At 39.6% G+C, this 25,697-nt stretch overlaps 1 protein-coding gene across 7 annotated transcripts in view; it reads left to right on the top strand.

Moving 5' to 3' along the window:
* Positions 1-486: 486 nt before the first annotated feature.
* Positions 487-25,697, top strand: part of AGFG1 (ArfGAP with FG repeats 1) — a 65,912-nt gene continuing 40,701 nt past the window's right edge. For all 7 annotated transcript variants that reach the window (XM_021707092.1, XM_008074232.2, XM_021707091.1 and 4 more), the window contains exon 1: positions 487-574. In XM_021707092.1, coding sequence (XP_021562767.1) covers positions 521-574 — 54 coding nt within the window. In that variant the 5' untranslated portion in view covers positions 487-520. The remainder of the gene's footprint in view (positions 575-25,697) is intronic.

Here is a 25,697-nt window from a genome sequence, read left to right as displayed (position 1 = left end):
GATGTTAGACCTTTGTCAGACATACAGTTGGCAAATATTTTTTCCCAGTCTGGGCTGTCTACCGCTCTCTTGATGGTTTATTTGGCTTTGCAGAAGGTTGTAAGTATGATGAGGTCCCACTTGTCTATCTTATCCCTTATGGCACGGACACTTGGGGTTTTGATCAGAAGTTGGTTGCCAGTTACAATTTCCATAAGGGTGTCTCCCGCGTTTTCTGAGGTTCTTATAGTTTGAAGTTATAGGCTGAGGTGAGCCGTGATAGTGCTCTTACACTCTAGACTGGACTACAAAGTAAGACACTGACTCAAAAAAAAAAATTTCTTTTTAAAAATACTTTATGGGATGAAAGTAGTTTAGTTTATGGGATGAAAGCAGTTTCAAATTTAAATGTTCTAGTTTAAAATGTTTTGAATTATTAGCTGTGTCATTTTAAAAACATAGTATGTAGTAGTAAATTTTGTAAAATATTTTATCTTTTAGGCGAGGGTTAAATCCACCACACAGAGTGAAATCGATCTCCATGACAACCTTCACACAACAGGAAATTGAATTTCTGCAAAAACATGGAAATGAAGTAAGTGTTTTTACAATTTCAACTTTCTTGTTGGCAGTCATTTTAGTAAGAGTTAATAATTATTTATTTTTTATCAGTATGTTTTATTTTGATATTGTGGGGTACAGTTTAGGGTTAGGTATACAACTATGCTTCGTTCAGGCACCCTTGTTGATAAGGGGTGTCTTCCCGTAATAATTATTTAAAATTGTGAATTTCGCTGGCTAAAGTTATTTTTGTACTCTACATTTAGATCTTTTAGTATGTACTCATTTAATAGTGCATTTGGAATTAATGTCTATCGTATAAATATTTCATCAAAAACCTGAGGGGAAATCTATATATTTAAATCACACTAGTGTTAAATATAAAAGACATTTTTGGAGAACATCTGATATTGAAGTTAAGTTAAAGAAACAAAACAAGCCGGGCTAGGTGGCTCAGACTGTAATCCCATGCCTTGGGAGACTGAGGTGAGTAAATTGCCTGAGCCCGCAGGTTTGAGAACCGCCTGGGCAACTTGGTGAGAACTCAGCTCTACAATAAATCAAAAAATTAGCTGGGAGTGGTAGCGTGCACCTGTAGTTCCGGCTACTTGGAAGACTGAGGTGGAAAGATCGCCGGAGCCCAGCAGGTCGAGGTTGTGGTGGCCGGGAGCGACCACTGCACTCTAGTCTGGGTGACGGAGTGAGACTCCAGCTCAAAAACAAAAATAAATAAAAATAAAAAAATAAAGAAAAAAACAGGAAGATAATTAACTTTGTTGATATTGAACTTGTTAGTCTGTTGTGTGATCAACTTTCACCTAAGGTCCTTTTTTTTTTTTTTGAGTTGGCGTCTCGTTTCAACTCAAAGACTCAAGACTGGAGTGCAGTGGCATGCTGCCAGCCACCGCAGCCTTGAACTGCTGGGCTCTGGGGATCCTTCCGCCTCAGCCTTCCAAGTAGCTGGAACTACGGGCGCGCGCTACCACACCTGGCGAATTTTTTGATTTATTGTAGAGATGAGGTCTCCCCAAGTTGCCCAGGTGGGTCTCGAATCCGTGGACTCAGGCAATCCACTCACCTCGACCTCAGAAAGTGCGAGATTACACGCCGAGCCACTGGAGCCTGGCCTTTTTTTTTTCTTGAGTTGGAATCTTACTCTGTCACCCAGGCTGCGGTATAGTGGCATGCTCAGCTACCTCAGCCTTGATCTTCTGGGCTTAGGCGATCTTTTTGCCTCACTCAACCTTCCGAGTAGCTGGAACTACAGGCATGCGTTACCACGCCCAGTTTATTATTATTATTTTTATTATAGAGATGAGGTCTCACCAAGTTGCCCAGGCGTGCCCGAACCCCTGGGCTCAGGCAGTCCTCTCACCTCGGCCTCCCAAAGTGCTGGGATTATAGGCTTGAGCCACCATACCCGACCTTTTAAAATAATTTTTTTTTTTTTTTTTTTGAGTTGGAATCTCACTCTGTCGCCCAGACTGGCCACTGCAGCCTTGACCCGCTGGGCTCCGGTGATCCTTCTGCCTCAGCCTTCCGAGTAGCCGGAATTACAGGCGTGCGCTACCACGCCCGGCTGATTTTTTTTTTTTTATTGTAGAGATGATGTCTCACCAAGTTGCTCAGGGTCTCGAACCCGCGGGCTCAGGCAATCCACTCACCTCAGCCTCCCAAAGGCGCAGGAATACAGGCTGAGCCACTGAGCCCGGCTTAAAATAAATTTTTAACTGTGGATGTATATGTGATATTTAGTGTTTAGCAGGTGCTCAGTAAGGGGGGTTTAGTTGTTCTGAGGGGCAGCCTAGTATCATGGGGAACCATTTGGACTAAACATTTGGAGGGGAGCTTTTTCTTTATTGCTTTTAATGAATTTCCAATAATTCTATTCTGTTTGCTGTTTTGATTTTAGTTCTGGGTTTTGCTGTTAGTAAAAGGTAGTGATCTAATGTCTTAAAAATCAATACAATTAACAGAGAAAATAGACATTTCCATAATCTTGGTAAGGATTAATCAGTTAACCCAATTGATTAAAATTAGTCATTATTATTTACAGAAAAGTCTCACTTTCTAAAAAAGAAATAGTACTTTAGTTGTACTATTCTGGTTGCATAGTTTTGATATCCTTAGTATACATAAAATAAATGTTAAGGTTTCATTAGTTTCGATCTTTTCTTTCACCCTTAGAAAATATATGCAAACATTTTGCCCTCTCCCTCTCTTTCTTAGTAATCTGATTGTAGTATCTTAAAATTGGTTACCTATTTGTGATGTGCATGCTTTTTGGTTCTAAAATAGTGAAGATGTATAAATTCACAATTACAAAATATCTTTAAATATGCAAGTTAGGTTGGACTCGGTGGCTCAGCCTGTAATCCCGTGCCTTTGGGAGGCTGAGGTGAGTGGATTACCTGAGCACACGGGTTCGAGACCCACCTAGGCGACTTGGTGAGACCTCATCTCTACAATAAATCAAAATGAGCCAGGCGTGGTAGCATGCACCTGTAGTTCCAGCTACTTGGAAGGCTGAGGCGGAAGGATCGCCGGAGCCCAGCAGGTCGAGGCTGCAGTGGCCGGGAGCAACCACCGCACTCCAGTCTGGGCAACAGAGTGAGACTCCAACTCAAAAAAAAAATATGCAAGTTAGAGAAGAGAGCACACTTTGAAGTCCCCAAATTTTGCTAATGACAAATTATTTTGAGTAATCAGATTCTAGACTGATGTGGGTACATTTCAGGAAAATATGCAACTGGATTACAGAGTAGAAGATTTCTAATGGCAGTAAGCATAGAATGATATATTTACGATTAAAATACAATTTGAACTATTGGTATAAAGTTTACAAGTGGGTTTGATTTCACATTGCTAACTTTAAGTTTCTTAGAGTGTTGACTTAGTATGTACAGTTTTGGAAATTGAGATGGAATCAGAAACAAAGTAAAGCATTTTATTCTGTTGTTAGATTAAAAAATATAATGACAGTAGTAAAGCCAGAGAAACAGAACTGGATTAACAGTCCATTGAAGAAGTAAGTAAAAATATACTGACTTGTCAGTAGATAAGGTTAGATGGAGACTGGTTCAAAAATACTAAGATTGAAGGAGTGCATATTTTTAATTGTAGTAAGAACATTGATTTATCCTCCTAATATCTTTTAAGTGTACAATAATATGTGTACAATAATATGTTCTTAACCATAGGTGGTGTTGTATAGAAGTTCTCTAGAACTTAATCATCTTGTATAACTGAAACGTTATACCTGTTGAACAGCAACTGCACATTTTCTCCTCAACCCCTGGTGCCCACTATTCTACTCTCTGGTTTTTCCTCTGGGTTTAGCTGTTAGATAGCTCACATAAGTGGAAACATACAATATTTGTCCTTCTGTGACTAGCATATTTCATTTAGTATAATGTCTTCAAGGTTTATCCTTGTTGTCACTTATGGCAGAATTTCTGATGTAATATTTTTTAAGACTTTAGCATCAACGTAAATTCAGTATATTTGATTTTAGAGAATTTATTATACTGAAACGTAGAAGCAAAATATAAACAATAGGAATGATTAGCATGGGACCAAGTGTAGTGACTCACAAGGTAAATTCAGTATGTTTGATTTTAGGGAATTCACTGTATCAAAAAATAGAAGCAAAATTAAACATTTGAATGACTAGAATGGGGCTGGGTGCGGTGACTCAAGCCTGTAATCCCAGCACTTTGGGAGGCCAGGGTGAAATGATTGCCTGAGCCCACAGGTTTGAGACCATCCTGGGCAACTTGGAAAGACTTCTTCTCTACAATAAATCAAAAAAATAGACGGGCATGGTGGCATGAAGAAATGACTAGAATGGATTCATGAATCTTTTTTTTTTTTTGAGTTGAAATCTCACTCTGTCACCCAAGCTGGAGGGAAGTGGCACACTTGTGGCCACCATGGCCTTGACTTGGTAGGCTCAGATGATTCTTCTGCCTCAGCCTTCCAAGTGGTTAGAATTACAGGCACGTACCACTATGCCCTGCTAATTTTTAAATTTTTTTTTATTTAATTTTTTTTATTTTTTGAGTTGGAGTCTCACTCTGTCGCCCAGACTGGAGTGCAGTGGCTGCTCCCGGCCACCGCAGCCTCGACCTGCTAGGTTCCGGCAATCCTTCCACCTCAGCCTTCCAAGTAGCTGGAATTACAGGCATGCACTACCACGCCCGGCTGATTTTTTTGATTTATTGTAGAGATGAAGTCTTGCCAAGTTGCCCAGGCGGGTCTCGAACCTGCGGGCTCAGGCAATCCACTCACCTCAGCCTCCCAAAGGCTCGGGATTACAGACTGAGCCACCAAGCCTGGCTTGCCCTGCTAATGTTTTGATTTATTGTAGAGACAAGGTTTCGTCAAGTGGCCCAGGCTGATCTTGAACCCCTGGGCTCAGGCAGTCCTCTCACCTCTGCCTCTCAAAGTGCTGGATTATAGGTGTGAGCTACAGCACCCGACTGGATTCATGAATTTTAAATTCTACAAAGTAGCATGCAAATTGACAGGCTACTTAAAGCATCCCCTATGACAATCACTGTGCTGGGTAATATGTATGCAGTTATAGATGTTGCACAGCCTTAGTGGACAAAGGGCTCGCAGTTGGAACAACAGTTATGTAACAGATCATTGCAGTAAGATATTTGGTAAAAAACGACAAAAAATAAAATAATGAAGAGGGATTCAGTCTATTTGTGGGAAGGTCTATTTGTGGGAACACCTCACAGAAAAGGTAAATATTTGCTGGTTTTTGAGGGTGACTGGGACTTAAGCTAGCAGTGAAAGACATTGAAGACAGAGCAAACACAGTACACACACAAAAAGGGAAATTTGCAGTGGATTGCTAGAAAATATGCCAATCTTGTTGTTACTTATATGTTAGAAAGACAGCATTCCTTTTTATAGTGTGCCTGAGGACATCTTAGATCCAGAATGGATGAAGCGTATTTGGTTATTTGCAGTAGTACTAACATTATCTGTGTTCTTAAAACTTAAGAGATATGGAGAGGATGAGGATTAAGAATATGAAGTATGAGATGGTTAATACAGCTTTATAATAAAAACCTTAATGGATTTCAAATGGAAGTGTTTTATTACCAGTTTATCTTTTATTTAAAAATTTAAATCTTAAGTATCACATGCATAGAGAATAGTACCAGAATTTAAGTTTACATTTGAAAATATGTTGCCATATTTCTGTAATTTCAGTAGTTTGGAAAAAGCCATATTCAGTCATATACATTTTGGATTAAGGAAGTTCAATCATACATCTTGGGTATGAATGGGTTAGTGCCTGAAGATGAATGTTTCCCAAATTAAAAGATCAGAAAGTGTGATCTGTGGCAGCAGTATTGGATTGTCTACCCTCAGCAGGGAATTTTAGTCTGTTGCGAGGCATGCTTGGTTATTGTCACTATTGGAGGTTGTTGCTGGCAGAAGCATGAAGCACCATGGTTGACAAATGACTTGTAATGTGTTAAACAGATTTAACCTGTATACCACGTGCTATGGGTGCTCCTCAAAACATTTACATATAGGGAACATGTGCGTACAGTCATCTGAATATATAATTTAATTCTATCTTACATACTTACATTATAGTTAAGAACATCCTATTGCCAAAGAAAGTCATCTCCAAGCCCAGAATCAGAGTGGGGCTAGGAGGGAGCTACCAAGTTACAGGGTAAAGGGCATGGATACAGGGAAACCATTAATTGAACCTATCGATGCAGTAGCTTACCACGTGTGTATATCTAGGGAAGATTTCATGTTTTATTCATAACTTTATCAAGAGTTGTTCACTATTTTGGCAATCATAAAACTGCTGATGGTAATACTAATAGTATTTGAGCCATCAATAAAGTATATCTGCATTGATCTGTGTTGATAGCTGTGATAAGCAAATTATGCTATTACTGTTTATAAATATGCATCAAGATCATACTTTTTACAGAGTATATCATTAGTTTCTATAGATGTGGTTTATAAATTACTTGACTATGATTTTAGTGTTTATAGACTTCTACAGTATATTTGGTAGAGCAGGTATGTGCATCAAGTTATAGAACATAGTATGCCAGATGTTAGTAAAATATTTTGCATTTAAGCACTTAGTATTTCTTTGCTGAAATAATTTTTTTTTTTTTTTAAATTGGAGTCTCACTCTGTCACCCAGGCTGGAGTGAATGCAGTGGCATGCTTGTGGCCACTCTAGCCTCAACCTGCTGGGCTCAGGCAATCCTTCTGCTTCAGCCTTCCAAGTAGCTGGAACTACAGGCATGAGCCACCACACCTGGCTAATTTTTTGATTTATTGTAGAGGTAAGGTCTCACAAAGTTGCCCAGATTGGTCTCGAACCCCTGGGCTCAGGCAGTCCTCTCTTTTCTGCCTCCCAAAGTGTTGGGTTTGCAGGTGTGAGCCACCACACCTGGCCCTGAAATAACTTTTTGATATTTTTTTCCAAAAGCAAAATATTTCATACAAAGTTTCTATATATTTATTTTGTAACACTTTCTTTTGCATCTTAAGCTTACTGTAAAAGGTTTCTATGTCCTCTTTTATGACATTGAGGGTAAATCATGGTTTTTAGTTAAAGGAATTTCACTATTGGACTAACTTCTGATTATCAAAGTTAGCAGAAGGAAGGCTGGTGAGCAATGCTATAGATAATTCAACAGAAAATAAAATGTAGAGATAATTTTATTTTGAAACCTGTGTAGTTTTTATTTTCTAGTGGTAAATTAACCTTTTATGTTTTAGGACTGAGAGTAAAGGAATCACTACTGATGCTTCATAGGCATGGAGAAATACATATACATGTAGAAATAAAATCTACATGTAGAAATTAAATCATGCATTGCTTGCCAATATTTGGTTATTTATACTATATTAAAAACAAAACAAAATGATTCCTTTTAAAATAAACGCATAAGGTACACGTTTCCTGTTAACACTCATGATTGATTTATTCTTCATTCTTGAAGTAGAGATTAATCACCTACTATGTGCCATTAACTGTACTTAGGTGCTAGGATTACTAAATCAGGCTTGATTCATATTTTCTTTTCTTTTCTTCCTTTTTTTTGTTTTTTTGAGTTGGATTCTCACTCTGTCGCCCAGAATGGAGTGCAGTGGCATGCTCCCGGCCACCACAGCCTCGACCTGCTGGGCTCTGGCGATCCTTCCGCCTCAGCCTTCCAAGTAGCTGGAACTACGGGCATGCGCTACCACGCCCGGCTAATTTTTTGATTTACTGTAGAGATGAGGTCTTGCCAAGTTGCCCAGGTGGGTCTCGAACCCATGGGCTCAGGCAATCCACTCACCTCAGCCTTCCAAAGCACAGGATTACAGGCTGAGCCACCGAGCCCAGCTCATATTTTCTCATAAAGCTTACAGTCTAGTAGGGAGGAGACATAATAAAAATAATTTTTTTTTTCAGCTTAATTTTGGTATAAAAGTGAGAGAGGGCTTCGATTTTGAAGTTGATGCTTAGGAATATGGAGACAGTCTTTATTAATAGAGTTATACGTATGTGTTCAATAAGCTGCATTTTATGAGAGCTATTTGGACTTTTGGAGCAATTATGTTGTGCCTTTGGGAAAGATCGGAACTGTTTTATAAAAAACAGCCACAAATGATAATTTTTTTGTTTAAAAAAATTAAAATCCAGAATTTGCATACTGTGGCAGTTTTGCTGGAATATTCAGATATTTTATATGTTATGCTTTATCTATTATGAGATTAAATGGGACAATAAATTATCTTGTCCAGTAAACTAGACTAAGTGATGCTCATTTTCAGTACAGAATAGTGGACTTTTAGCAAAGTGTAGGGCCAATACCAAAAAGAGTCTATGGCAGTGGTCCCCCACCTTTTTGGTAAAAGGGACTAGTTTTTTGGAAGACAATTTTGCCACAGATGGGGGGTGGGGAGGAGAGATAGTCATCAGGCTTTAGATTCTCATAAGGCGCACACAGTCTGGATCTCACCTGTGAGCAGCTCTTCACAATAAGGTTCATGCTCCTATGAGATTCTAATGCCCCCGATGATCTGACAGAATATGGAGCTCTGCTTGCCTGCTGCTCACCAACGGCTGTGTAGCTCTGTCCCTGACAGGCCACAGACTGGTACTGGCTCGGACTGGTACTGATCCAGTCTAGTTCTGTCTGTGGCCCGGGGTTTTGGGACTCCTGGTCCTTGGGACATTATCAGAGTGAAGACAATTGAGCATTTAGCTGAATCCTGAATCAGGGCCTGGGGCTTATATGTAATTTTTTTTTTTGAGTTGGAGTCTCACTCTTTTGCCCAGACTGGAGTGCAGTGGCCACTCCTGGCTACTGCTGGGCTCCAGCGATCCTTCCGCCTCAGCCTTCCAAGTATATAGAACTACAGGTGCGCGCTACCAAGCCCGGCTAATTTGTGATTTATTGTAGAGATGAGGTCTCACCAAGTTGCTCAGGCAGGTCTTGAACCTGCGGGCTCAGGCAATCCACTCACCTCAGTCTCCCAAAGGCGTTGAATTACAGGCTGAGCCACCGAGCCCGGCTGTTACGTGTTACTTCAAAGCATTGTATTCATTTTCAGTTTAGTTAAAAACAAAACAGTCTAACCCAAACTGCAACTCTTTGGGAAAATTGATAAAATTTGGAAAGGTCTTTAGCTGAAGGATGGGATTTGGACTCAGCAGGTTGTGAATCTTGGACAAGATGCTTCTGCACCTTGTGTCTACAACTGTAAAGTGGTAACAATGCCTATGTATAGAGAGGCTAGGATTCTTTAAACTAGGCCAACTTGTGATAGCTCCCAGCATGTTTCTTTTCAAATAATAGATATTCATTTATTTATTGTAACCGAATCTAAGATGCTGGAAGTTATAATAGAAGGATTATCGATTTTTATATTTTCATTCCTTGTCCAGTTGTTTCATTAGGGAAATTTTTCAGTTTTCATTGATTACAGTCTTATCATTTACATTCATATTTGGGTTGTACATTAACCACTTGGAACATTTTAACTTTGATTTTCTGCTGATCTTAAATAATAAGAATAATGAAAATTGGCAGTTATTTTAGTAGCAACATATTAAGTGTCATTATAGAGTGGCAGAGTTTAACAAGTTACATACTCATTAATCCAGGATCTACAATTATTCTGTTGCTCATAGTTGGGGTTGGCAAACCATTCTGTAAAGGGCCAGAGAGTAAATGTTGTAAGCTTTGTGAGCTACCTGCAGTCTCTGTTTTATATCCTTGTTTGACATTTTTTATTTTTGAAATTTTTTATATGCTTGTTTGAAATTTTTATTTTATTTTTAACAATCCTTTATTAATCCATTCTTAGATCTGGGCAGCATAAAGACAGATCAGTGGCAAGTGCGGTGGCTCATGCCTGTAATCTCAGCACTTTGGGAGGCTGAGACAGGAGGATTGCTTGAGTCCAGGAGTTTGAGACAAGCCTGGACAACATCTCAAAAGGCAGGAGGATTGCTTGAGCCCTGGAGTTTGAGACAAGCCTGGGCCACATAGCAAGACTTCATCTCTACGTACATTCATACATATATACATGCCATTGGTCTAGATTGGTTTGCAAATAGTTGATTGACGATCTATAGAATTAAATTTTAAGTTTTCAACTTGCAATATAAATCCTTTTATAAACTGACTTCTCTGTCTAGCTAATTTTTTTTCTTGCTTTATTCCCAACAGAAATGACCTCTGTTCTATTTTCCATATAGGCTATTGATAATTCAGTTTACTTGGCATTTTGTTATGCTGGTCTTTCTCTTTGCTCGAATCTTCTAACTCTGTCACACTTTTCGTTTTAATTTTAAGTCTTTCAGGAGTATTTTATCCTACAGGTACTAAAACCCTCATGTATTTTAAACTTTTTTTTTTTTTTTTTGAGTTGGAGTCTCACTCTGTCACCCTGGATGGAGTGCAGTGGCATACTCATGGCCACTGCAGCTTCGACCTGTTGGGCTCAGGCAATTCTTCCACCTCAGCCTTGGAAGTAACTGGAACCACAGGCATGCTCTACCATGCCCGGCTAATTTTTTGACATATTGTAGGGATGAGGTCTCATCAAGTTGCCCAGGCTGGTCTCGAACCCCTGGGCTCAGGCAATCCTCTCGCCTTGACCTCCCAAAGTGCTGGGATTACAGGGTTGAGCCATTACACCTGGCCTTCAACTATTTTTAAAATTAGCAGTCACTATGAAAGCTACAAAAATTTCTTTTTTTGTTGCTCTCATAGTTTCTTTTGTAATGGTCTTATTGCCCTCAAAACATTGTAGACATTTCTATCTTACATACTTTTTCATTATACCTAAAGCAGTGAGAATGCACAAGAGTATGAGGGGGAACCCCCCCCCAAAAAAAACCAATTATTTTTTGGAGGGTGGGCCCCTTATAGTACAGGCTTTCCTCTCTAAGTAAACCATTGACATCAGTGTACAAGCTGGTATTGTTCCAAGAAGCTGTGTTCGGCTTCAGTGAATATTTTGAGAAGAGATTATTTTAAACACATTTACCCATTTCTTGATGGATGATGTACACAAGCAACCTACCAATACATCATTGGGTGTTCAGCAGTTTTTGACCAGAAACAGCATGGCCTCTGTACTCCACCTGATCTTGCCCCAAGCAACTTTCGTTTCCCCCGCATTAAAAAAAGTACTCAAAGGGAAACATTTTGCCAATGTGGATGAGGTGAAATAAAAAATGACAGAAGCACTAAAAGGCATCAAAGTGTCTCAGTGGGTGTATTGCATCAAACAGAGAGTACTTTGAAGGTCTCTGAAGTTTAAGCATGTAAGAATAAGTACACAAATTTTTATAAATAAATTCTGGGTTATTTTTCCTTGTATATACCCTAGTGAGTTTCAAATTTTATATCCATGTAAGTTGCATTGAAATTACTTGTGGTGGTTGTTAATTATAAAAATTCTTTTAGAGAGTATACACATTTTTGGGCTCTACTCCCCAGAGATTCTGACTCTGAATGTGAGGTGAGACACAGGAGTGTTTAGCTGCATTTTCAGCCAAAACCTCATGTAATTCTGATGCTGGTTACTGTGGGTCACCATTTGAAAAAACCAATATAGTAACTAGATGCTCCACTAGGACTAAGAAAAATCTGTGATTTACTTTCATCATCACTAATTTATGAAACTTGTCACTTTGGGCAAACCATTTTTTCCCTAAGTTTCATTTTCCTTTGTAATCTGTAAGAAATATCTGTCTTACCTATTTCACTGGGTTGATTGAAGGTCACATATATGAAAATTTTGAAAATTGATGTATTATGTAGATGAAAGATGATGTGCAAAGATACTTTTCCAGTTGGTTTCTCTGCCCAGAAAATATGTTTTTTTTGTTTTTTTGTGGAGAGGTGGGTGAAATCCAGGGAATGTGACAGGCTTGTCCCTAGGGCCTTCTTCACTGGAGGACGTGAGCTTGTGAACGGTGTACTTAGTGAGAACCAGTATTTTTTTTTTTTTTTGAGTTGGATTCTTACTCTGTCGCCCAGACTGGAGTGCAGTAACTGCTCCCGGCCACCACAGCCTTGACCTGCTTGGGCTCTGGCGATCCTTCCGCCTCGGCCTTCCAAGTAGCTGGAACTATAGGCGCGCGCTACCACGCCCGGCTAATTTTTTGATTTATTGTAGAGATGAGGTCTCACCAAGTTGCCCAGGCGGATCTTGAACCCATGGGCTCAGGCAGTCCACTCACCCTAGCCTCCCAAAGGTGCTGGATTACAGGCTGAGCCACCGAACCCGGCTAGAAAATGTGTTTTGAACTGAATTTAGTGTGGAAAAAATTTTTGCAGAATTTCAGTCGGTATGATAGTATTAGTTTCTGCATATTTATGAAGAAATGCACATATTTTAAATTTGAACTCTAAGTATTTTGAAAGAGAAGGCATGGTGCTATAGCTGTTTTTTAATTTAGGTGAATCTAATCATTATTAACATAATAATGTTTAAAATAATAAGTGCATCCTTTGATAACAACTGTTGTCTTTCAGAGAAATACCTATTACTAATTAATAAAAATGTAAAAAATTTTTTCTTTTTAGTGCATATTGTAACATTGTCTTTTTGACTGAAAAACCTCAAATATTATAGAACAGTGGTCCCCAACCTTTTTTGCCATCAGGGACTGGTTTCATGGAAGACAATTTTTCCATGAACTGGGGCTGGGGAGGAGACAGTATCGGGATGATTCAAATGTATTAATTTATTGTGCACTTTATGTCTATTATTATTACATAGTAATATATAATGAAATAATTTATACAACTCAGCATAATGCAGAATCAGTGGGAGCCCTGGGCTTGTTTTCCTGCAAATAGTTGGTCCCATCTCGGGGTAATGGGAGACAACTTTCCTTGAGAAAACCAATATAATAATTAGATGCTTCACTAGGACTAAGAATAATCTGTGATTTACTTTTTTCACCACTAATTTATGAACCTTGGCACTTTGGGCATACCATTTTTTCCCTAAGCTTCATTTTCCACCTCAGCTCCACCTCAAATAATCAGGCATTGAAGTCTCATAAGAAGTGCGCAACCTAGATCCCTCGCATGTACAGTTCACAGTAGGGCTTGCGTTCCTGTTATAATCTTATGGCGCTGCTGATCTAACAGGAGGCAGAGCTCAGGTGGTAATAAAAGTGGTGAGGAGTGGCTATAAATACAGATGAAGTTTTACTTACCTCCTGCTGGGAAGTTGGGAACCCCTGTTATAGAATAAGCTGTATGTTTGTAACGACTTTGAGAGTTTACTTAATATTTTGTTACATTCATGACGCAGGTCATAGTATTTCTTTCTTTCTAGCTGTTTGCTTCAGCCAATTTAACTTTCTATAATCTTTCATCTTTACTTGTTTTTTCTTTCTTGCCATTGAGTGTGTTATCTTCCAAAAAAACTTATTTGAATATAATTAAAATATAAATTATTAGACTTTTTTGTTCCTTTTAAAAATTTACTTTGTAGATACTTGTATTTATGCAAGTAGATAATAATATAATAAACTTCCATCAACCCATGACCCTGTCTTTTCATTATTTTTTTTTTTGAGTTGGAGTCTCACTCTGTCCCCCAGGCTGGAGGGCAGTGGCACACCCACTGCCACTCCAGCATTGACCTGCTGGGCTCCACGATCCTTCTGCCTCAACCTTTCAAGTAGCTGAAACTACAGGCACGCACTACCATGCCCGGCTAATTTTTTTGGATTTATTGTAGAGACAAGGTCTTGCAAAATTGCCTGAACTGGTCTCGAACCCACGGGCTCAGGCAGTCCACTCGCCTTGGCCTCCCAAAGTGCTGGGATTACAGGCTGAGCCACTGAGCTTGGCCCAATTTATATTATTTCTAAACTGCAAAGACTTTAGTATATAACCATAATACCACTTTTAAATGTATAAAAATTAACAATAGCCAGGTGCAGTGGCTCACGCCTGTAATACCAGTACTTTTGGAGGCCGAGGTGAGAGGATTTCCTGAGCCCAGAGGTACGAAACCAGCCTGTGCAACTTGGCAAGACCTCGTCTCTACAATAAATAAAAAATATTAGCAAGGCATGGTTGTGCATGCCTATAATTCCAGCTACTTGGAAGGCTGAGGCAGAAGGATCGCCTGAGCCTAGCAGGTCAAGTCTGTGGTAGCTGTGATAGTGCCACCACATTCCAGCCTGGGTAACGAGTAAGAGTTCGACTCAAAAAAAAAAAAATTTAACAATATCTGGTCAGTGTTTAAGTGTCCTATTTTTTATTTTATTTTTTTTAACAGTTTACTTGAATGGGGATCCAAGTAAGGGCTACATATAATGAGCGGTTAAAATGGGTTTTAAAACTCTGTGCTGCTTATAAAGGATTGGAAGCTAGGTGGACCACTGTCAGATTTGCAAAATTGGGTTGAGAGTAGGCAACTTCCTGGGGCCTGTATTAGTGGTCTGTGGGACAGATCTAGTTAGAGATTAGCTGGGGACCTCAGAGCAGGTGTCTACTCTGGGGCTGGATACTCTGTAACCTGGGGGTCCTGCCAGCTTAAGATCCTGGGAAATATAACAGCTCGGGTGACTTTCAGTGTCACATAGGAAACCCAGTCAGTACAAGTGCCACCTGGTATACATAAAAGTTGTAGTCCTTCACCTGTGTCTTTTCTATTGCTCTGATATCAGCTGCTACTCAGTCTCCTGAAAATTGATACTTCTTACTGAAGAGCAAGAAGGCTGTTTGGCTGTCAGAACAGCAACTAGCATTCACCTTGGTAACATGGGATGGCATCTGGTTGTGGAGTACTTTATAAACTGGTAAGAAGAAACTTGAAGCAGGCTGTCTAGGCCCGTAGAGTTTTGAAGGCTGGGTGATGATGTTGAAGGTTTCTCGGTTCTGTTTCATGAAAATTGAGCCCTGTGATGCTAGGTTCTTTCCAAGGATGGGGTGGCTGCTTTGTATTTGCTTCAGCACATATCTCTGTACCTACCCATTCATCAATCCATCGTTTGTTCGTTTGCTTGCTTTTTTGAGTTGGAGTCTTACTTTGTTGCCCAGGCTGGAGCCTTGACCTGCTGGGCACAGGTGATCTTTTTGCTTCAGCCTTCCAAGTAGCTGGAACTAGAGGCACATGCCACCATGCCCAGCTAATTGTTTGTTTATTTATTTATTTTAGAAACAAGGTCTCACCAAGTTGCTCAGGCTGGTCTTGAACCCCTGGACCCAGGCAGTCCTCTCACCTTTGCCTCCCAAAGTGCTGGGATTATAGGCTTGAGCCACCGTACTTGGCCCATCAGTCTATCTTATATTTTATCTTCCTTCCTTCCTCCCACCCTCCATCCTTCCCTCCCTCCCTCCTTCCTTCGGGTTCTGACTCTGTGGTCTGGGCTGGAGTACAGTGGCATGATCACGGCTCACTGTAGCCTTGACCTCCTAGGTTCAGGTGATCCTTCTGTCTCAGCCTCCCAAGTAGCTAAGACTACAGGCGTGCACCATCACACCTAGCTAATTTTTTGGATTTCTTTTCTTTTCTTTCTTTCTTTTTTTTTTTTTGTAGAGACAAGTTCTCGCTATGTTGCCCAGGCTGTCTCAAACTCCTGGGCTCAGGTGATCCACCCGCCTCTACCTCCCAAAGTGCTGAGATTACAGGCATGAACCTTTATATTTTCAAAGTAACTTTCAAACACTGGTACATATAACTTCCTAAAGCTTTAGTATATTTGTCATTTATTAGAATTCATTATTTATTCAGTGTTTTTGAGGCATAATTTAAATCCAGTGAAATCCAAGAGTCTTAAATATATCTTTGGATGGAATTCGATAATTAATTCTAATTTTGTAGCCCAAAACTCAGTTCCTCCCTACTCCAGAGGCACTGTTGTTTTTTGAGTGATATTTGTATAAATAAAGTAATAAATACTGTGTTTTTTGGCATAAATCTTCTTTTGGGAGTTATGCATGTAGTTTTTTCCTTTTTATTATTGTGCTATTCTATGAAAATTAGACTTGGTTCATTCTTCTTTGTGAGCTATATCCTTAGTGAATATTTTCTCTTAGTCTGTAACTTTCTTATTTTCTTGTTGTTATCTTTTGACAAGTATAAATTTGTTGTTTAAAAATTTTTATTTTTATTTGTTAAATACAGACAAGATCTCACTATGCTGTTGTCCAGGCTGATTTTGAACTTCTGGGCTCGAGCAACCCTTCTGCTTTGGCCTCCCAAAGATGGGATTACAGGCGTGAGCCAGTGTGCCCAGTCCAGAAGTTTGTCATTTTGATGAAACACAATTTGTCAGTTTTGAGTGTTATAGTTACTATTTTATCTTCCCTGTCTAAAGAAATCTCTGCCTACCCCCAAATCATGAGGATAATCTTATTTTAGAAGCTTTACTGTTTTAACCTTTAGATTTATATTTATGATCCATCTCAAATTAATTTTAATATATGGTGTGATAGGGATTGAGATTCATGTTTTTCCATGTTGTTCCAGCTCTGTTTGTTGAAACACTCTTATTTCTTCAATGTTGCTTTGGATCCTTTGTCAAAAATGAAGTGACCATATACCATGGGTATGTTTTGGAGTGCTCTATTCAGTTCCATTTATTTATTCATTAACGTTTACGCCAATACAACAGTTTTTGTTTGTTTGTTTTTTGTTTTTATTACTGTGAGTTTATGTTAAACGAGGCAGTGCAAACCAGTCAGTGCAAACCTCCAGTTTTACTTTTTTAAAGATTGCTTTAGATATCCTAGGTCACAGGTTGACAAACTACAGCCGCTGGGCCAAATTTGGCCTGTTTGCATGTGGTCTGCTTGATTGAGCTACTATTGTGAGATCAAGCTGGGTTGTCCTTTCCCTGTCCCTCATTCTCCCCTCCCCTGTTGGTAGCTTAAGGTACCAAGCAGTGGAACCTGGGAGTTGATGACTCAATCACCTTTGACCAGCTGCCCCAACTGAGTGACAGGGCTCTTTGGGAAGATGGAAAGACACACTGGGATAAGGGTGTCACAGGAGTAGAGTGAAAGTGACTACAGTGATTATTCAGATGATCAATTTTTCATATTGGTTCTAATAAATTGTGTTTTCCAGGGATTTTGCCCATTTCGTCTAAGTTGTCATATTCATTGACATAAAGTTATTCATAATAACTCTTTTAATGTGTATGAGTCTATAGTTATTTTACTTTTACCTTTATAATTTCCTTTCTTCTGTTTACTCTGGGTTATTTCTTTAATTTTAGCTTGTTAAAGGTTGAACCTAAGGACATTGATTTGACAGCTTTCTTTTCTAATAAAGGTCGCTCTTGAACAATGTGGGGGTAGGGGTGCTGACGCCCATGCAATCGAAAATTCACATATCACTTTTGACTCTCTCAAAATTTAACTACAAATAGCATACTGTTGACTGAAAGCCTTACTGATAACATAGTCACATAGGCAGTTAACACATATTTTATATGTTGTAGTATTCTTACGATAAAGTAATCTAGAGAAAAGAAATGTTATTAAGAAAATAAAAAAGAAAATATATGTACTACTTATTAAATGAAAGTAGATTATCATAAAGGTCTTCATTCTTGTCTTCACTTTCAGGAGGCTAAGGAGATGGAAAGAGAGTTGGTCTTGCTGTGTCAGGGGAGGCAGAGGTGGGGGAAGGGGGGCAGGCACACTAACTTCCATTGAAATTATCTATATGTCAGGCACTGTGTGTGCCTCACGCCTGTAATCTCAGCACTTTGGGAGACTGAGGTGGGAGGATCGCTTTAGCTTAAACTAGGAGTTCAAGACCAGCCTGGGCAACAAAACGAGACCTCATCTCTACTAAAAAAAATAAAATAAAATAAAAAAGAAAATATTCACATGTAAGTAGACCTACTTATTTCAAACCAGGGCTGTGAAGGGTCAGTTATTAACATTTTAAAGTAATTAATTAGGCTGGGCATTGTGGCTCACGCCTATAATCCCAGCACTTTGGGAGACTGAGCTGAGAGGATTGCCTGAGCCCACCGGTTTGAGACCAGCCTGAGCAACTTGGCGGGACCTCATCCCTACAATAAATCAAAAAATTAGTCAGGCATGGTGTCACGTGCCTGTAGTTCCAGCTACTTGGAAGGCTGAGGAGGAAGGATTGCTTGAGCCCAGCAGGTCCAGGCTGCGGTAGCCAGGAGTGTGCCACTGCCCTCTAGCCTGGGTGACAGAGTGAGACTCCTACTCAAAAAATAAATAAAAGTAATACATTTTCCTCTAAGCTGTACTGTAATAGTCTAGTACATGATCTGTCTTAGTGTTCTTTGTGTACTTGAAAGAAGTGTGCTTTCTAAACTTAAGTGTAGTGTTCTGTAAATGTCAGTAATAGCTCTGATTGATAGTGGTGTTCAGATCTTTTATGTCTGCTTTAGCGATATCTAGTTTAGCAACTGGCTATGGATTTGCATATTTTTTCTAAATGTGCTATTTTTTGCTTCATGTATTTTGAAGCTTTTTTATTAGGTGGTGACATATTTATGATTATTATGGGTTTTCTTGGTATAAGTGTCATTCTACTATTATATTATCTATTATCTTGGTATAAGTGTCTCTATCTTTTAATATTTTTTCTGGAAATTTACTTTGATACTTATATTGTTGTTTCTCTGTAGTGACAAGGTGTTTTGAAACTCTTTATCTTTGTTTTCCATAGTGTGACTATGACATACATGGATATGTTGTGTGGATATGTTTGTGTGTGTGTGCGCGCGCGTGCGCGCGCATGTGCACATGCACTTACACAGATTCAGTCTTTCTTGTTGTTACTGATCGTCTTGAGTCTAATTTTTGATATTGTCCTGTGCTTTCCTAACGCTCTGATAATTTTTTTCCCTAAGTCTTTTCACTTTTCAGATGGGATCATTTCTGTTTATCCCCACCTGACTCTTCTGCTATCCCCAAGTTATAATTTTTAATTTCACATATTATCTTTTCCAGTTCTAGAATTTACATTTGTTTTTTGTTATTATTTCTTGTTGTTGTTTTTTTTTTTGAGTTAGAGTCTCACTCTGTCACCCATACTGGAGTGCAGTGGCCGCTCCTGGCCACCACAGCCTCAACCTGCTGGGCTCTGGCGATCCTTCCGCCTCAGCCTTCCGCCTCAGCCTTCCAAGTAGCTGGAACTACAGGCGTGCGCTACCACGCCCAACTAATTTTTGATTTATTGTAGAGATGAGGTCTCGCCAAGTTGCCCAGACAGGTCTCGAACCCGTGGACTTAGGCAATCCACTCACCTCAGCCTCCCAAAGTGCTGGGATTACAGGCTGAGCCATTGAGCCCGGCTTTTGTTATTATTTCTATAGTACTTTTCTATATCTAGAATCTCCATTTCTCTGCTGAGATTTTGTATATATTTATTATAAGCATGTTTTGTTTTGTATTCTTGAATGTGGGTATACTAGCTGCTTTAAATTATTGTCTGCGCCAGGCAGGGTGGCTCACGCCTGTAATCCCAGTACTTTTGGAGGTGGAGGCAAGAGTATTGTCTGAGCTCAGGGGTTCGAGACCAGCCTGAGCAAGATGGTGAGACCTCATCCCTACAATAAATAAAAAAATTAACTGGGTGTTGTGGTACGCGCTTGTAGTTACAACTGCTTGGAAGACTGAGGTGAAAGGATCACCTGAGCCCAGCAGGTTGAGGTTGCGGTACCCGTGAGCGTGCCACTGCACTCCAAACTGGGTGACAGAGTGAGACTCCCACTCAAAAAAAAAAAAATCATTGTTTGCTAAATCTTTTTAATCTCAGAATCTCTTGCTGCTGATTGAGTTTTCTTTTGCTTATGGGTCATACTTCCTATTTCTTTGTATATTAAGTGATTTTGGATTACTCATTTTTCCTGAACATTGGCAGTGCTAGGTTGTATAGCCTCTGGATTCTGATTTGTTTCTCCAAAAATGATTGGTTTTATTTATTTTTTACTTTATCGAATTTTGCTTCTTCCAGGGTGCTCAGTTCTTTTACTTTTTAAACTGTTTGGAGTCAGCCCCACACATGCATAAGTCAGGAGTGAGCCAGAGATTTGGGCAAAGTTGACACGCAAGTTTTGTGGCACCTCCTCTCTGGCTATCTCTCTTCTGGGATTTACCTCTCACTTTCCAGTTGCTGTGGTTATGACAAACTCTTGTCTTATTGTACTTTAAGTTTTAAAATGTGTGGATTTCTATTTGCATTTTAGCAACCCTGCATGACTGCATTCAAGTGATGACCTTAAAAAAAAAAACTGCAAGTACCTACTGTAGTTTCTTTCCTAGAATGTTGACTCTTCTCCAGCTTGTTTGTAGTTGCTGTCTAGTATCTTTCTTAAGTTTTGTCCAGAGTTTATAGTTGTTATCTGTTGGAGAGTTGAGTTTAAATATGAGCCTTTCTGCCATTACTGGAAGGAACCTATAACTTTATTTCTCTTTCTCCCTCTCTTCTTTCTTCTCTTTTCTCTCTGCTCTCTTTCTCTCTCCTCTCTCTCCCTTCATTTCTCTCCCTCCCTCCAATATGTTTCTTCTCCAGTCATTCATTCATATTCTCTAACCCCTTCTCCTAAGCCAGTCAGTAGTTTCCCACCATCTGGATTTTGCTGCCATCCATGTAATGCCAGTATTTCTCTCTTCTCTCAGTTACCTACTGGTAATTCAGTACAGTAGCTTCATAAGATTTGGGCTTAATTTGGGGAAGGGAGGAAGGTCTGCTGTTTCATAGGTTGTATTGTGTTATTTTATCAAGAGACACTCTTTTTGGTCATGTTAGCAGCTGATTGCTCAATGGTGGTTTTCCAAGTGCAGTCTGGAACCTGTGGAGGATCCTTGACACCTTTTCAGAGGATCTGTAAGAAAAAAAAACAGCTGGGCTCGGTGGCTCAGCCTGTAATCCCGTGCTTTGGGAGGCTGAGGAGAGTGGACTGCCTGAGCCCGAGGGTTTGAGACCCGCCTAGGCAATTTGGCGAGACCCCATTTCTACAATAAATTAAAAAAACTAGCCGGGCGTGGTAGTGCGCGCCTGTAGTTCCAGCTACTTGGAAGGCTGAGGCGGAAGGATCACCTGAGCCCAGCAGGTCGAGGCTGCGGTGGGTGGGAGCAGCCACTGCACTCCAGTCTGGGCGACAGAGTAAGACTCCAACTCAGAAAAAAAAAAAATTGGTAATAGTGCTAAGACTCAATTTTCTGTTCTTTTACATCTATTTTTATGGGTATACAGTGGAGTTTTCCAGAAGCTACATAACTTAAAATTGCAGAAGCAGATGAGAAATCAACTGTCTTTTGTTTAACCATGCAGTAGATGTCAGTAGATATAAGGCATATAAGCAAAAGCTATTTGTGGTCCTCAATATTTAACTGTTTTCAAAATATTTCCATAACATTTCCCACAATAACCAATTAGGCTTTTAAAAATTACTATGAAGTTATTTATTTGATGTGTCTCAGTTTCATTATTCTCTTTGATAGTCAAATTGCTCCTCGGGCCAATGAGATAATTTGTTTTTTGGTTTGTTTTTGGGGTTTTTTTTTTTTTTTTTGAGTCACTCTGTATCCCAGGCTGGAGTACAGGGCGCGCTTACAGCCACCACAGCCTTGACCTGCTGGGTTCAGGCGATCCTTCCACTTCAGCCTTCCAAGTAGCTATAACTACAGGCATACGCCACAATGCCCGGCTAATTTTTTGGTTTATGTAGAGGCGAGGTCTCACCATGTTGCCCAGGCTGGTCTCAAACCCCTGGGTTCAGGCAATCCTCTCGCCTCAGCCTCCCAAAAGTGCTGGGATTAAAGGTGTGAGCCACTGAGCCTGGCGGTAATCTGATTTTTAAACCTACTTAAAACTTTCTTTTTCTGCAAATCTGTTTTTACTTAGATGAGTTTGCCTGTATGTTCCTCTTTCTCTTTTTTATTAACCTGTGCGCCACCCAGATGTTCACAAATGTTGAAAGAAAACTAAATTTTCCCCCCAACTTCTGGTTGGTTTACATGAAATGCGGTACAAATTAAGTTTATTTCAGAGGCTTATTTTGAATTTGAGGTAGTTGCTCTCTGTTCCTTGGCCAATGACTACATTCCAAACCTCTGTCAGCTTTCACAAATGCATGCCTTCAGTCTCCAGGACAACCAAACAATAGAGTGTCAGTATAAATGGATCGCTATCATTGAGTCCTAGTTGAACAAAATAATAGATGAGTAGTGTTTGTGTTAGAGATGGTTCACTGGTATTGATGATACCCTTAAACCATAGATAATCTACAAACAATTCTGATTTAATATCAGGACAAAACATTAACAAAACTATGTTCTTGACATTTGGTTCTAAAGGAAATATGACCAAACGAGCTTTCCTATTCTACTCTATTGCTTAGCTCCTTGTTTGTTCTAGGTAATTCTGAAAAATGTAAGAAATGTAAAGCTTACTCTGTGTATAAGAGACAAGGAAGATAGGAGGGAGGAGGGACAAACCTTTGGTTAATTTTTCCTTCTTGGTAAGCTTGCTTATCAGCTTCATACATGTCTTTGGGAATGACAATGTTTTGCTTTAAGAGGTTTCACAAATTAAGTTTAAAATTGTTGGAATGAAAACACTGTTGGGATTTCTTTTTTTTTCTGTTTTAGAAAATAATTCCAAAGTTCATCCAAAATATCAAACAAGTAAAACTAGCCGAAAATAATTTGTAAAATAAAATAATAGCCTTGGTACAGTGGCCTACGCCAGTACTTTGGGAGGCTGATGCAGGAAGATCACTTGAACGCAGGAGTTCGAGACCAGGTTGGACAACACAGCGAGACCTTGTCTCTACTGAAATTCAAAAAGATTAGCTGGGTATGGTGTACCTGTATTCCTTGCTACTCGAGAGGCTGAGCAGAAGGATTACCTGAGCCCAGGAGATTGAGGCTTCCAGTGAACGGTGGTCATCCCACTACACTCCAGCCTAAATGACATAACGAGACCCTGACTCAGCAATAAAACAAAACAAAACCCAGATACAAAAGAACAGAGAATGAATAAGATTGGTTCTCCTAGATACTAAATTTATCTCTTTCTGTATTTATACAGGATAATTTGCAGTATAAACTTGTAGTAATTAAAACTTGAAACTAATGCAAGGATAGGCACAGATCTGTAGACTAGATCATGAGATATACCGTAACTTCTACACACAGACACACACAGACAGGGTGCTAAAAAATGTATACACATTTAAAGAGATGATATCTATGTATTACTTTTGGAAGTTGAATTGATTTATGATAGCAATGGGTATTATGACATTCGTTTAACCGTGCTTCCACCATTTTCTTTGTCTTGTCTGTTGTATAGTGATGCTAGCATTCATTTGATTAATGCCATCTTTTGAGCAAACCTCATACTTAAAATGTGTTTTTGGCGCCTCATGTGTATACACACACAAATAAATAAATAAAGTAAATGAACTTATAAAGTAAATGAATTTCAGCAGTCTAGTATAGGAGAAATTGGTTATTCAATGAGTGAGAAATCAATTAGAATGTTAGCTGACATAGTGTACCAAAATACATTTTAGAAAATTTAAAAGTCATAAAAGAAACCATAAATATGGTCTCAAACCCCTGGGTTCAGGCAATCCTCTCGCCTCAGCCTCCCATATTTCTACATAAATATGTAGAAAATAGTCACAAAAGATGTCCCTGCAAAATACCTATTAATCTCAAGGGGAATAATAGCAACTTTAAAATGGAGAGATCTGGCAGATACATTTTAACAAAGCCATCAAAGTTAACATCATCAGTACTGGAACAAATTGACATCACGTTTCTCCTGATCATGCTGCACTGTGAAGGATACAGCATCATTTATGTGGTATTTTTCCCCCAAAATGCGTAACATGAATTTATTTTATTTTTATTTTTTTGAGTCGGAGCCTCACTCACTTGCCCAGACTGGAATGCATTGGCAGACTCATGGCCACTGTAGCCACAACCTGCTGGGCTCATGTGATCCTTCCACCTCAGCTTTCCAAGTAGCTGGAACTACAGGTGTGCACCACCATGCCCAGCTAACTTTTTTTTTTTTTTTTGAGTTAGAGTCTTACTCTGTCACCCAGACTGGAGTGCAGTGGCTGCTCCCAGCCACCGCAGCCTTGACCTACTGGGCTCCGGCGATCCTTCTGCCTCAACCTTCCAAGTAGCTGGAACTATAGGCACACGCTACCATGCCCAGCTAATTTTTTGATTTATTGTAGAGATGAGGTCTCTCCAAGTTGCCCAGGCTGGTCTCGAACCCCTGGGCTCAGGCAATTCTCTTGCCTTGGTTTCCCAAAGTGCTGGGATTACAGTCTTGTGCCCCTGTGCCTGACTTAATGTGAATTTAATCATGAGAAAACCCAAATTAGGGAATATGCTGTCCTCATAACTGGCCTGTATTCTTCAAAGATGGGTGGCCATGAAAGATAGAAAGACCAAGGAATTGTTTCAGATTAAGAGAAAGGGGAGATGAGATAGGTAATACATTCTAGATAAGGAAAACCTTTTCCTTTAGATACAATAAAGACCATAATAAGATAACTGACTAATCTGGATCAGTTAATACTATCTTTTTTTTGAGTTGAAGTCTCACTCTTATCACCCAGACTGGAGTTCAGTGGCACGCTCATGGCCACCCCAGTGTTGACCTGCTGGGCTCAGGCAGTCCTTCCGCCTCAGCCTTCCAAGTAGCTGGAACTACAGATGCACACCACCACGCCCGGCTAGATTTTGTGATTTATTGTAAAGATGAGGTCTCACCAAGTTGCCCAGGCTGGTCTCGAACCCCTAGACTCAAGCGATCCTCTCACCTCGGGCTCCCAAAGTGCTGGGATTACAGGCTGAGCCACTGCACCCGGCCAGTTAATTCTATTAACATTAAATGTTAATTTATTGATTTTGATAATTATGCTGTGGTTATTTTATAAAAGGATGTCCTTATTTTTAGGAAGTACACATTTAGGGGCAAAAGGTTCCTCTCATTTATAGTTTAAATAATTTTTTAAAAAATTTAATTTTTTGAAGTCTTACTCTGTCACCCAGGCTGGAGTGCAGTGCCATGCTCGCAGCTCACCACAGCCTTGATGTCCTGGCCTCAGATGATCCTTCCACCTCAGCCTGCTGAGCAACTGGGACTATAGGTACATGCCATCATGCCCGGCTAGTTTTTTTATTTTTAGTGGAGACAAGGTCTGACTGTGTTGCCCAACCTGGTCTTGAACTTCTGTGCTAAGCAGTCCTTCTGCCTTGGGCTCCCAAATTGTTGGGATTGCAAGCATGAGCCTCCATAACCTGGCTTTATCTTTTTTAAGAGAATGATAAAGCAAATGTTAACATTGGAAACTGTGGGTATGCGGAACTTATTTCTACTATAACTTGAGACTTTTCTATTAAATAAATTGTCTTACAATTAAAAGAAGCACGCAAAGTATATTGTTGTGTTTAAGGATGCATATATGTTGGGGGCAATAAAACAAAAAGAAGTGATTACCATAAAAGCTAACAGAAAATATGGCTAATTACATATTTAACAACTGAATATAGAAGGACTAAAAGCTGTGGAAGAAATCACGAATTAAAAACTGATAAGCCAGGCTCGGTGGCTCAGCCTGTAATCCTGCGCCTTTGGGAGGCTGAGGTGAG

The sequence above is a fragment of the Carlito syrichta genome, unplaced genomic scaffold, assembly GCF_000164805.1.
Source record: "Carlito syrichta isolate Samal-C Ts95f unplaced genomic scaffold, Tarsius_syrichta-2.0.1 Scaffold316380, whole genome shotgun sequence".
NCBI classification, from domain to species: Eukaryota; Metazoa; Chordata; class Mammalia; order Primates; family Tarsiidae; genus Carlito; species Carlito syrichta.
This window is presented reverse-complemented; position numbering and strand designations above follow the sequence as displayed.